At 38.7% G+C, this 12,705-nt stretch overlaps 1 protein-coding gene across 1 annotated transcript in view; it reads left to right on the plus strand.

Moving 5' to 3' along the window:
• The window catches only part of CFAP53 (cilia and flagella associated protein 53), a 67,219-nt gene that overhangs the window by 25,358 nt on the left and 29,156 nt on the right, over positions 1–12,705 (plus strand). The window contains exons 4-5 of the mRNA XM_067699123.1: positions 5,589–5,892; positions 10,570–10,788. Coding sequence (XP_067555224.1) covers positions 5,589–5,892; positions 10,570–10,788 — 523 coding nt within the window. The remainder of the gene's footprint in view (positions 1–5,588; positions 5,893–10,569; positions 10,789–12,705) is intronic.

A 12,705-nucleotide genomic window follows, 5' to 3' on the forward strand; every position in this document is an offset into this window, starting at 1 on the left:
TAGGACTTCCAAACTGTTGAATAAAAGTGGTGAGAGTGGGCACTCTTGTCTTATTCCTGAGCTTAGTGGAAATGCTTTCAGTTTTTCACTGTTAAGTATGATGTTAGCTGTGGGTTTGTCATACATGGCCTTTATTATGTTGAGGTATGTTCCCTCTGTGCCCCAGACTTCTTTTTAAATGTCCTATATTTGTACACAGTGATTGGACCCCAGATTAAGGAAGGAATTTTTTGGCTTTTTAGTATTTTGTGGTGTTTTTATTAAATGAATATCCTAGGATGTGTGGTCAGAACACTTGATGATATAATGAAGTACCAAGGAACTCCAGGACCAGACTGCCAGGTCTTCAGTCCCTGCTCTACTACATATTGAATGTATGAAATTACGTAAGATATTTAACAGCTCTGTGCCTTCATTTCCTCATCTGTAAACTGGGGATAAAATAATAAGAATAATTAGCTTACAATAGTGTTTGTTGCAAGACTGGTTGTTATGAAGATCATAAGAGTTCAAATATGTAAAGTGCTTAGAACAGTGCCTGGCAAATAATAAGCACTTAATAACTGTTGCTAATAATATTACTTCTCCTGGGTCTGTGGCTTGGAAAGATACTTAGGCTCCCTGAGTTTCTATTTCTTTCTTTCTTTTCTTTTATTACTATTTTTTATTTATTTATTTTTGGCTGCGTTGGGTCTTTGTTGCTGTGCGCAGGCTTTCTCTAGTTGCGGTGAGTGAGGGCTACTCTTCATTGCAGTGCATGTGCTTCTCATTGCGATGGCTTCTCTTGTGGCAGAGCATGGGCTCTAGGTCCACGGGCTTCAGTAGTTATGGCACACGGGCTCAGTAGTTGTGGCTCAAGGCTCTAGAGTGCAGGCTCAATAGTTGTGGCACATAGGCTTAGTTGATCTGCAGCATGTAGGATGTTCCCAGACCAGGGCTCGAACCTGTGTCCCCTGCATTGGCAGGCGGATTCTTAACCACTGCACCACCAGGGAAATCCGTCTTTTTAAAAAAATATTTATTTATTTATTTGGCTGCACCAGGTCTTAGTTGTGGCATGTGGTATTTTCATTGCCACATGCGGGATCTTTAGTTGCAGCACGTGGGATCTTTTAGTTGCGGCATGCGGGATCTAGTTCCCTGACCAGGGATTGAACCCGGATCCCCTGCATTGGGAGTGTGGAGTCTTAACCCCTGGACCACCAGGGAAGTGCCAGGTTTCGATTTCTTTAACTTTAAAATGGGGATAATACTTGCTGCCCCATCTAAGTTACAAGGCACTTATGAGGATGAAATAAGATTTTATGTGTGAAAGTGCCATGTGAAGCACTGACAAAATGTTTTCCTCTTATTAATGATTATTATCATTAAAATAGATAGATATTCTATTTGATGTTTTTTAGCTCATCTATTTTAATTTTTGCATATAAATAATTTATATGATATAGTTACATATTAATAACCTCATATAATTTATAAACAATGTTGTGGGTGCTTAGAAGTTTTTTTACTGAAAGACATACGTAATCAAAAAAGCTTGAAAACCTACTGATCTAAAGAAGTGTTTATGATACGAGCTCATTCATGCAGTGTTAACACATTATTGACTGGGGGATTTTTGCATAAACTAATGCCTGTGGCCAAAGATTTGTTTTGTAAGTGAATATTGAAACACCCACGTTTGAGTAAATATCAACAACTTTTTTTGCACTTAATGTATTTATTTGAAACTTTGTACATGTCTTATGAAAGCATTCTAATATTTCGTTAGAGTGCGATAGACCCTAGCAGGCACCTCTGTGTGGGGGAACAGAACATCTATTACAAATATACCATGTTTCACTGCACTTTCCCCTGGAAGAGCAGACTCTACACTTTCTGGTGACATTTTTTTTTTTTTAGTCCTGTAGATATTATTTCCTCTAGAATACGTTATTTTATTTTACTTGATAGTTGACAAGGTGGATCTTTGCGGGGGACTTTTTTAGAAACGCCACAAGAAGGACCAGGTGCGGGACTACCACTACATTCACCAGAATGGTCAGTTACCCATTCTCTAACTATTGCTAACAAAAGTTGCTTGTAAGTCATTTTATTCTGTGCATTAAAGCTACAATTAATTTTAAACACATTGAATAAACCGCAATTACTCAAATAGAAACCCACTTTCTTATACCATTTTTGAGTTTTCCAGAGGATATTGAAGTTTTCCAGGCATTGATCAGATCGATCAACTCCTTCTATATTTATTATACTCTATTAGACAAGTGGGCTTAGTTATCTGATGGCCACTCCTCCTGTCTTCCTTTCCTGTAGATGCTATGGAGGCGTCATGAATAACTGTCACCATGCGGACTAACCTCTTGTCTTTCCATATAAGAAGAATCACTTCTCCCTTTCATAAGAATGTCATTTCTCCCCTCTGTAGATTTTTAGATTTATCCTTTAATTGGTTTGGTAGACCACAATTATCTCTTATGGTCCCACAAACTCTGGTTTTATTTTTCAACAGTATTTCAGATGTGGACACACTGTTGTAATAATTGTCTTGGTAAATATGGTGCCATGAACTAAGATAAGGTTGTAGGACTGAAACCGTTTCTTGAAGTTTCTTTTCTTCACCCATGTAAATCTCAAGGTTGCATATATATCCGGTTTCACTTTTGCTAACCATCCTGACCGAAATTCCATATTTTGTAAGTTTTCCGGGATTATAGGTTTTGAATCTGAGTCGTCCTCTCCACTTTATCATTGCCTCATCAAGTGATAGCTCTTGTTTGAGTATATAGATCAATTGAAATTTTGGTAGAAAATAATCCAAAAGAGCTTTAACTTTTGAAATTCTGTCTGCAGGAAATGGAATTTCCAAGTTATCGTTAAAGTGAAGAAATGTCATTATTTGTTCGAACCTTCTTCTGGTCATAATCTTTGGAAAAATAGGTTTCAAGTAAGGGATCAACCGACTATTCTTTCCAGTGTGACTTTCTTATTTGTCCCATCAAAATTTTTAATCCAAGAAACTTCTTCATGTCACTATTGGTTACATCAGTCCATTTTAAAGCCTTATCATACTTTTTATATGATTTTTCATTCTGTTGGTGATACAAGTTTGTTTGAGAAGCGACCAACTTGAAAAAGTCATTACCAAAAATTAATTCTGTTATTTTGCTAATACTTTGCGGGTTATTACATTCAATCATTATACCTGACACACCTCTAAAGTCTTCTAATTTTTGTTATGAAATGTTGTCCTCAGTCCACTCTTCTGTAGAAGCAAAGGAGCATTCTCCAGCACCGTGAGTTTCATTTTCACTTTCTGTATCAGAATCAATCACTAAGGTTTTTTGTCTTTTTGTTGGTCTAATATTCACATCGTCTGAATCAGAACTGTATTCTGAAGAACTACCATCTTCTGAGACACTAGCATATATGTCACTCAGACAATCAGAGTAAGTATCTGCATAAAATTCACTGAAAAATTCTTCTTCACTCAAAATTTCTCAATGCATTATTTTTGAAAATTTTATGATAATAAACTTGCATTTATAATACACACAGGGTTGGAACAAAAACCTAACTGAGCAAAATGTGAATGATAATGACAATCATAAGTTGTGATCAGTTTTAAGCTCTAACAACTTCACATGGTGATGTTAATTGTATCACTCTCTAAAACCATATTGATACGTCTCTGGTCGATAATGTTCGGGTAACAAAAGACGTATTAATACATCTCTGGTCAATAATGTGTTAATTCTGGCATTCTTGGCAGCATGCATCATCAACTGCCTTAAGAATGTCTTTGTACTCTTAGATTTCATATTAAGGAAGGAATTACCTTAAGAAAGTCATTAGCAATAAACAGAAAGAGCTACAGAAACAATCTTCACTGCAACATTGTAATAAAAGTTAGACATAACCTATATGTTCATCAAATAGGGGAATGTTTAAGTAAACTGTGATATATTTATAGGCTGTAACCTCTGTTATGCAGCTTAGTAAACTGTAATAAAGTTCTAAGGTTAGGAATTGTTTTAAAGAATATTTCATGAGGAAGCATTCCCAATATAATGGTAGGTGGAAAAATTAACATACAAGGAGATATAGATATGCAGAATAACTCCAGTTCTAGTAAAAATGCACATACATAAGACTGGAAAGAAATATATTAACATGCTAATAGTGATTATCTCCTGATAGTAGGATTACGTGTTATTTTTAGTGTCTTCATACTTTTCTATATTTTCTAGTTTTTCTGCAATGAACATGTATTAGTTTTATACTTAGGAAGAAAGAGTTGATTTTAAATAAAAATTTAAAAATATAAGCCATACTTACTATCCTTAGGCTTTAGATTTCCATTAATTGAATACCTTTGTTAGAGTATGAATCATAGGATTGGGAAGGACTTTAATAAGTTATCATGGCCAATTCTGAGAATTTCAGTGATGAATTTCAGACAGCTGAATTCGTTTTTTTAAATGTTAAAATGTATTTTGGGGGTTTCATTTTGTGTGAAATTGACCACTCTTGCAATAAGAGCTTAGACCTCATCTTTTCTTTCAGTCTTAACAACTCGAATTTCTTTAAAAGTTCTTTATTGAGCCTATTCTCCAAACTTTAGCTTCTTGGTGTAGAATTTGATTTAGAAACCAGGAAGACTTGATGTTTATAAAAAACATTGCCTTCCATCACAGGTTCTCAAACTTGGCTATATGTCAGAACCATCTGAGGAGCTTTTAAAAAGTACAGATGTGTTAAACATTCTGATTTAACAAGTCTGGTCTGGGAGGGGGTAGGGAGGAAGAGGAGAGTAGGGTTTTGAAAATATTCCTAAATAATTTCACAGCTCTTAAATTAAAAATGGGCTCAGTCAAGAACATTTGAAGAAATTTAAATTACTGAGGCTGAAAGAAAGGATGAGGTCCAAACACTTACTGAGATAGCATTTCTTCTTGAATGGTGACACAAGCCTGGTTGTAAAAAGGCAACAAGAGGGCTGTTTTCTCAACTCTAGCAGAAACCCCTTCAGTGGATGTATGCCCTGCCAGGAATCTAGATGCAATGGGGAAACATCACCATGATATGCTAACTCTATCCTTGGGTCTTTTCTTGGATGTACGTGCAGGGTCTCTTTCTACCAAAGCCTTAATCTACTTGTAATGTTGCAGGGACTCATCCCTCTTCTATTTCCTCTATAGTAATAATAGTAGTTGCCATTTACTGAGTTCCTGTTACCTACTAGGTATTTATGTCCATCTAGCTCTGATTCTTACCAGAACCTTGAAAGTCAGTTCTTTCACAGATATAGAAACAGGCTCAGATAGATCGAGTTTTTGATCTAAGGCCACATAGGAAATATCAAAACCAGATTTCAAAGCCTGTTCTGCTTGACTCCAGTGCCTGTGCTTTGTCTGTGGCATCATGGTGCCTGCCTCCTTGCTGCTCCCTCATGTGTTTCCGGTGTTCAGATGGCCTACATCCAGGTCTTTAACTTTCTTACTTCAGTGTCTGACTGTGCAGATTTGTGCCTACAGAGACCAATGTCTTATGAAAGGCTGGGTTTCTTTTTAAAATTGTCCTTTCAGGGAACGCTGTGAGGAGCTCCGTGTTGAGTTGTCCTGTATCCATCAGAAGGCAGTGAGCAAGGATCGGAAAGCACAGATAGCATTTAATGAGGAGCTGAAAAGGCAGAAGCTGGTGGAAGAGCAGATGTTCTCAAAGCTCTGGGAGGAAGACCGACTGGCCAAAGAGAAGCGAGAAGCCAAAGAGGCGAGGAGACAAAGAGAGCTGGTGGAGAACACACGGCTGGGGCTGAATGCCCAGATCACCAGCATCCAGGCGCAAAGGCAGGCAGCGCGGCGGCTGAAGGAGGAGGAGGCGCGCCTTGTGGTGGGTCTTTTGAAATGCTTGTGATAGGACGATGAACTCAGTGGCTAGAATACAGTTTGCCGGCCTGCTACTGTAGTTTGCCTGATGGCCAAGGCTCATTCACAGAGCAACAGACCATGGTCAGAGCCTTGGATTTCAAGGCCCAGCTGACAGTGCCATCTCATTGTATAGGGCAAGTTACTTCACTACTGTGATTCAGTTTCCTCATCTACAAAATGAGGCAAAGGACACTTGTCTTTGTTGTGAGGATGAAATGGGATAATCATCGGCAGTGCCAATGAAGCCTAGTGGCAATTTGGCAACATCCCCCCATTCTTTGATATGGATAATTGATAGTTTCCAAATCCTATATAAAGTGCTTATACAACAGCTACAGTGACCCCCCAGACCACCAGCATCAATAATTTTGTTCCTACAAGATCACTGCCCCTAGTATATACAAATTAGCGTTGTCAATGGAAATATGTGCAAGCACTCAAAAAGGTAGCAATTTTATACGTATATAAAGCTTTCAACATCTGATACTTTAATACCACTGAATTTAGGAAGATGGTAGTATTTTCTTGGAGAATCCCAAGTATTGAAATTTGAAACCATAAGAAACATCAAAGGTAAGGTATATGCAGAGCCCAGAAATCTTCTCTGGGTTTAAGATTGTTTTATTTTGAAGAGTTTAGTAGATCTCTAAGAAAATCAAAATAGTGGCCCCCAAATGGCCTTATATATACCCCCTCCTCTGATGTAAGATACTTAGTGAGCCAGTTTTACTCACAACACTTCTGACACCAAATGTGTGGTTTTTTTCCTCACATCAGACAATACTCTGATGCTCTGCAGACACTGATTAGGTGTCCTACAATTTGATTCAGTTCTGATACTATATGGAGTTAGTGTCAGACTCCGTAAGTTGAAGGGCTTAGTCCCACAAGACTGCCCTCACTTCAGATACCCATCACAAGTAGTGGGTCCCTAGGTTACCCACACTTCTGTCCAGCTTGGCTACAAAGTCCAAGGTTCTCATGACTCCCCCTCAATTTCAGTAATTCACTAAAACAGCTCATAGAACTTAGGAAAGTGCTTTACTTACCACTACCAGCTTATTGTAAGGTATACAACTCAGAGATGGTCAAATGGAAGAGATGCATAGGGGAAGGTATGTGGGGTGGTACACAGAGCTTCCATGCCCCCACCACCTTGATGCGTTCAATCCAGAAGCTCTCTGGACCTCATCATTTGGGAGTTTATGGAGGGTTCATCACATGGGCATGATTGATTAATTCAATCACCATTGGTGATTGAACTCAATCTCTGGCCCCTCTTCCCTCCCTGGAGGTCAAGGGGTGGAGCTAAAGTTCCAACCCTCTGATCACATAGTTTGGTCTTTCTAGTTATCATCTCCCATCCTGAAGCTATCTAGGGGGTCCAGCCACTGGTCATCTCATTAGGCTACAAAAGATAATCTTATCACTTTGGAGATTTCAAGGGTGTTAGGAGCTATGTGCCAGGAACCAGGGGCAAAGACAAAATATTTATTTTTTATAGCACACCTAGCTATCTCTATTTCTACCTTACTTTAAAAAAAATTTTTTTTGGAAATAACTTTAACAAGGAGTTGCCAAAAATATTAGAGTTTCTGTATACCTTTACATGACAAAATATTATATAGAGAGACTTATAAAGACTTATATAATACTTTCAACTAAAGTTACTCCCTTATTTAACTAAACTAAAAAACCCTCCTTTGGATTTCACCAGCTTTTACATGCACTCTTTGGAGGAAGGGGTATAGTTCTATGAAATTTTACCATATGTAACCACTACATTTATGTAATCACTACTGAATCAGGATATAGAATTGTTCCATCATTCAAAGAAACTCCTTCCAGCTACTCCTTTACTGTTATAACCTCTGTCAAAGAAAATTCAATTAACAATCAAGTTAAGAAGGAAAAGAGAATTTTATTCAAGCCAAACTAAGGATTATAATACAAGAGACAGACTCTCAGAAGCTCTAAGAATTGTTCCACCTGTTAGTAGTTGAAGGCACAGTCATATACATTTTCAAGACAGAGGATCATACATCACAATGACACACTGACATTTTACATAAGTTCACCAAAGATACAGTCCGGGTAAGCACATACAAAGCAAGCAGTAAGTCACCATGACCCCTTACAGAGTTGGGAAAGAATATTAATCTTCTATAAAGTTCTATTGCTGGCGTCAGAAGAAAGAAAAAAGAATTGATCTTTGCCGTGAAGTAGGCATTCCCATCTTTGAGGAGGTCTGGTTAATGTATAATGAAGATGCACATTGCACTGTAAAGGGGGAGGGAGGAGGCCCAAACAGAGAGAGAAAGAATTTTATGTTTACATTTTCATCCTACCTTAAAATATAAATTTTATTTCATCACCACCCTCAACCCTAACCCCTGGCAGCCACTGATGGGTTCTTTATCTCTATTATTTTGTAATTTCAAGAATGTTTTTCCACCCTTTTTAATGTTATAATTATAACATTTGTTATAATTATAACAGTAATGTCATATTAAATAATAATATGCACATTTTCAAATGCACAGAAGTGGAGAGTACAATGATCATACTCATGTACTGATCTCCCAGTTTCAGCAGCTGTTGCATTTTGACATGTTGATTTCCTATATTCTACCCGCTTCTCTTTTTGTTTTAAAATATGTCCCAGGGACTTCCCTGGTGGTCCAGTGGTAAAGAATCCACCTTACAATGCAGGGGACGCAGGTTCAATCCCTGGTCAGGGAACTAAGATCCTACATGCTGCAGGGCAACTAAGCCCATGTGCCACAACTACTGAGCTTGTGTGCCTCATCTAGAGCCCGCGTGCCCCAAACTACAGAGCCCACGTGCTCTGGAACCCAAGCACCACAACTAGAGAAGAGAAAACCCACACGCCACAACTAGAGAGAAGCCCGCATACCACAACAAAGAGCCCACACGCTGCAATGAAAGATCCCGCGTGCCTCAGCAAAGATCCTGTGGGCCACAACTAAGACCCGACGCAGCCAAAAATATATGTGTGTGTGTGTGTGTGTGTGTGTGTGTGTGTGTATCCCAGACATGTCATTTCTCCCTTAAATACATCTCTAGTATGCATCTCAACAACATGATTAAGGATATTTTCTTATACAATGCCAATATCAAACCTAAAAAAATTAATAATTCATTGCTATCATCTAAAATCAGCATCAAATTTCCATCACTGTCTAAGTTATTCGACATTTAAATCAGGATCCAAACGTTGTTGTCCTCTTATAAGTCTCTTTTAGAATGAATCACTGTTTATTATTCAAATCTGGTCACATTTGAGATTGAAAGGGGTGCATTTAATTCAGTACATAAGCGCAACAGTGTAAAATCAGAACTATCCTGGGGAAACCAAGACATAGTAAACTGCTTTCAGGTCTCTTAATTTTGAGCAGTTCTCCCCCCATACCATCTTTACCTGCTTCATAGTCTGATTTGGCTGATTGCTGCCTCCTGGTATAGTCAACCTTACTTTTTAAAAAGTGTGGCCTGGAACTTCCCTGGTGGTCCAGTGGCTAAGACTCCACACTCCCACTGCAGGGGCCCCAGGTTTGATCCCAGGTCGGGGAACTAGATCCCACATGCCACAAGTAAAAGTTTACATGCCGCAGCTGAAGATCCTGCATGCCGCAACGAATGTCCTGCACGCGGCAACTAAGACCCAGTGCAGCCAAATAAATAAATGAATGAAAAATAAATAAATAAATAAAAAGTGTGGCCTGCTATCCCACTGGCTTTCATGTTTGATATCCATTGTTTTCCCTTAAATATTGCAGAGCATTTTTACTTTTATTGTCTCATTTGACCCTCACAATTCAGTGTGGAATTACTCTCATGACATTAATGGAAAAGTCTAGCATATAACTTCCCTCTCACAAGCCAGAAATCGTGACAATCATGGCTGTTGTGAGTCTCAGTTAGATCAAGTCAATTGGGAATTGTATCCCTCCTCACTATAAATGTGTCATCTCCTGTCCCCACTGGGCAAGGACTTATCCCTCCAGGAGAGTGCAAATGCCTTTGACAGGAGGATAAATGCCTCAGTTTATACCAAACTCACAGCACCCAACAGCAGTGGTACCCCAGTTAAAACTGATTAGTCAGGCAGTTAAGCTAGCCAGGAGGGTCAGATACATAAGAAAATGAGAGGAATGGGGGAGAGCTTTTAAAGAACAAAATGCTTAATTTACTTTTGTGTTTAGCTGATGTGGACATCTCCATTTCTGGACTCTCGTTGCTGGTTAATAATGTATCCAAATCTAGATGTGCAGATGTGCATAGAAGACTAAAGTCTGGAAGGTCAATACACCAAAACGTTGAGAATGGTAGCGGGTGAATGGGTATTAAGAATAAAAGTGATTAATCCTTATACTTTTCTGCATTTTGAACTCCACAACTATTTATTACTTTATAATCACACACAGACAGCAATTTCACAAAGCCGTATTGCTGATTCAGCAAAGAAAAGGCAAGTTTTATTTCTTATAGTACCTTTTCACCCAGGAGTGTGTGTTTCCAAGAAACCGTTTATTCTCACCTCTTAAATGAAATGCATTAACTTCTTTGTTTTGTCCAACTGTACTGATACAGTATCTTCACTATTGTTCTGCCATAGGAAAATGACAAAGCACAGGTGAAACTTGAGAATGAACAGGATAGGCTAAAGAAACAGAAGACAAAACAGGAAATAAGGGCTGCTTTGCAAAAAGCCCTCCAAGAGAAGATGGAGCATATTCAGCAGGAATACAGAGAAGATCAGGACTTGAACATGAAGCTCATGCAAAGCGCCCTTCAAAACTTACAGGAAGAGGCTGATAAAAAGAAGCAAAAAAGAGTAAGACATGCCTACTGTGTGCTGGATGAGGTTCCTTGTTGAGCTCTCAGTCTTACGGGAGCCAGCCATGTGTAGAATAAAGCATAACTGCTACTGTAAGTGTGGTCCACGAACCAACAGCATTAGCATCATCTGGGAGGATGTTAGAAACAGAAATTCATAGGCTTCAGACTCAGAATCTCCAAATTCAGATCTTGGCCGGGACAAGAAACCTGTTTTAACAAGTTCTCCCAGGTGATTCTGATGCTCACTAAAATTTGAGAACTCCTACTCTATAACATGGTGTTAGTACTGTGATAGCAGGATGGGATCGCAGGAAGTGGAGTGACTAAGTATGTCCAGAAGTTGGGGAAGACATCACTGAGAAAGTGGTGTTCAAGTTGTACTTTGAAGGATATGTAGTTTTGACAGGCAAAGAGAGTAGAGAAAATCATTCCAGTGTTTATTTAGCTGTTTCTTTAAAATTTGTATTGAACTCTTTAGGGTGTTGTTCTTTTCCTAAAGGTACTATGATTTGTTTTGTTTTGATAGACTATTTTTTAGAGCAGTTTTAGGTTCACAGCAAAATTGGGCAAAAAGTACAGAAACTTCCCATATACCCCCTGCCCCAACACATGCATAGCCTTCCCCATTCTCAACATCCTCCACCAGAGGGTACATTTGTTACAATCGATGAACCTACATTGACACATTATCACCCAAAGTCCATAGTTTACATTAGGGTCCATTCTTTGGTGGTGTAGATCTATAGGTTTGGACAAACATATGATGACATTTATCCACCATGAGAGTATTATACAGAGTGATTTCACTAGGCTAAAAATCCTCTGTGCTCCACCTGTTCATCCCTTCCTCCACCCCAAACCCCTGGAAACCACTGATATTTTTACTGTCTCCATAGTTTTGCCTTTTCCAGAATGTCATATCATTGGAATCATATAGTATGTAGCCTTTTCAGATTGGCTTCTTTCACTAAGTAATATGCATTTAATTTCCCTCCATATCTTTTCATGGCTTGATAGCTCATTTACTTTTAGCACTGCATCCATTCCATTGTGTGGATGTACCACAGTATATTTATCCAGTCACCTTCTGAAGGACATCCTTGGTTGCTTCCAGGTTTTGGTGATTATGAATAAAGTTATTGTGTACATTCTTAGGCAGATTTTTGTGTGAACATAACCTTTGGGTAAATATCAGCATAACCTTTGGGTAAATATCATTTGGGTAAATATCAAGAAGCGTTATTGCTGGATCATATGGTAAGAGTATGTGTAGTTTTGTAAGAACAGCCAAATTGTCTTCCAAAGTGTCTATACCATTTTGCATTCCCACCAGCAGTGAATGAGAGTTCCTATTGCTCAGCATCCTTGTCAGTATTTCGTGTTATCAGTGTTCTGGACTTGAGCCATTCTATTAGGTGCGTAGTGACATATCATTGTTGTTTAATTTTAATTTCCCTAATGTCATGTGATATAGAGCATTAAGGATTCTGAATCCAATTCCAATATGTAGAGTGGTATCCAAGCAATGCTCAGGACACGAGCTGGGTGTCCTACAATTCCGTTCAATTCTGACACTATCTACCCAGAGATAGCATCGGATTCCACAGGGAAAGGGCTCAGTTCTATAAGACTTCCCTCTACTTCAGTTGCCAGTCACAAGCCCAGATGGTTACCTGTGCTTTTGACCAACTGGCTACAAACTGGAAGTTCCAATGATTTCCCCCTCAAACTCAGGATGCCAATTGCAAATCCAAGTTGTTACTTGACAGACTGGCTGTAAATCAGAGGTTCCCATGACCCCCTCCTTGAGTTCGATTGATTGGCTAGAGCAGCTCACAGAACTCAGGAAACCAGTTTGCTCACTAGCTTACCAATTTATTACAGAGTATATTAAAGGATACAAATAAATAGC

Source organism: Pseudorca crassidens, chromosome 12, assembly GCF_039906515.1.
Source record: "Pseudorca crassidens isolate mPseCra1 chromosome 12, mPseCra1.hap1, whole genome shotgun sequence".
In the NCBI taxonomy this organism is placed as follows: domain Eukaryota; kingdom Metazoa; phylum Chordata; class Mammalia; order Artiodactyla; family Delphinidae; genus Pseudorca; species Pseudorca crassidens.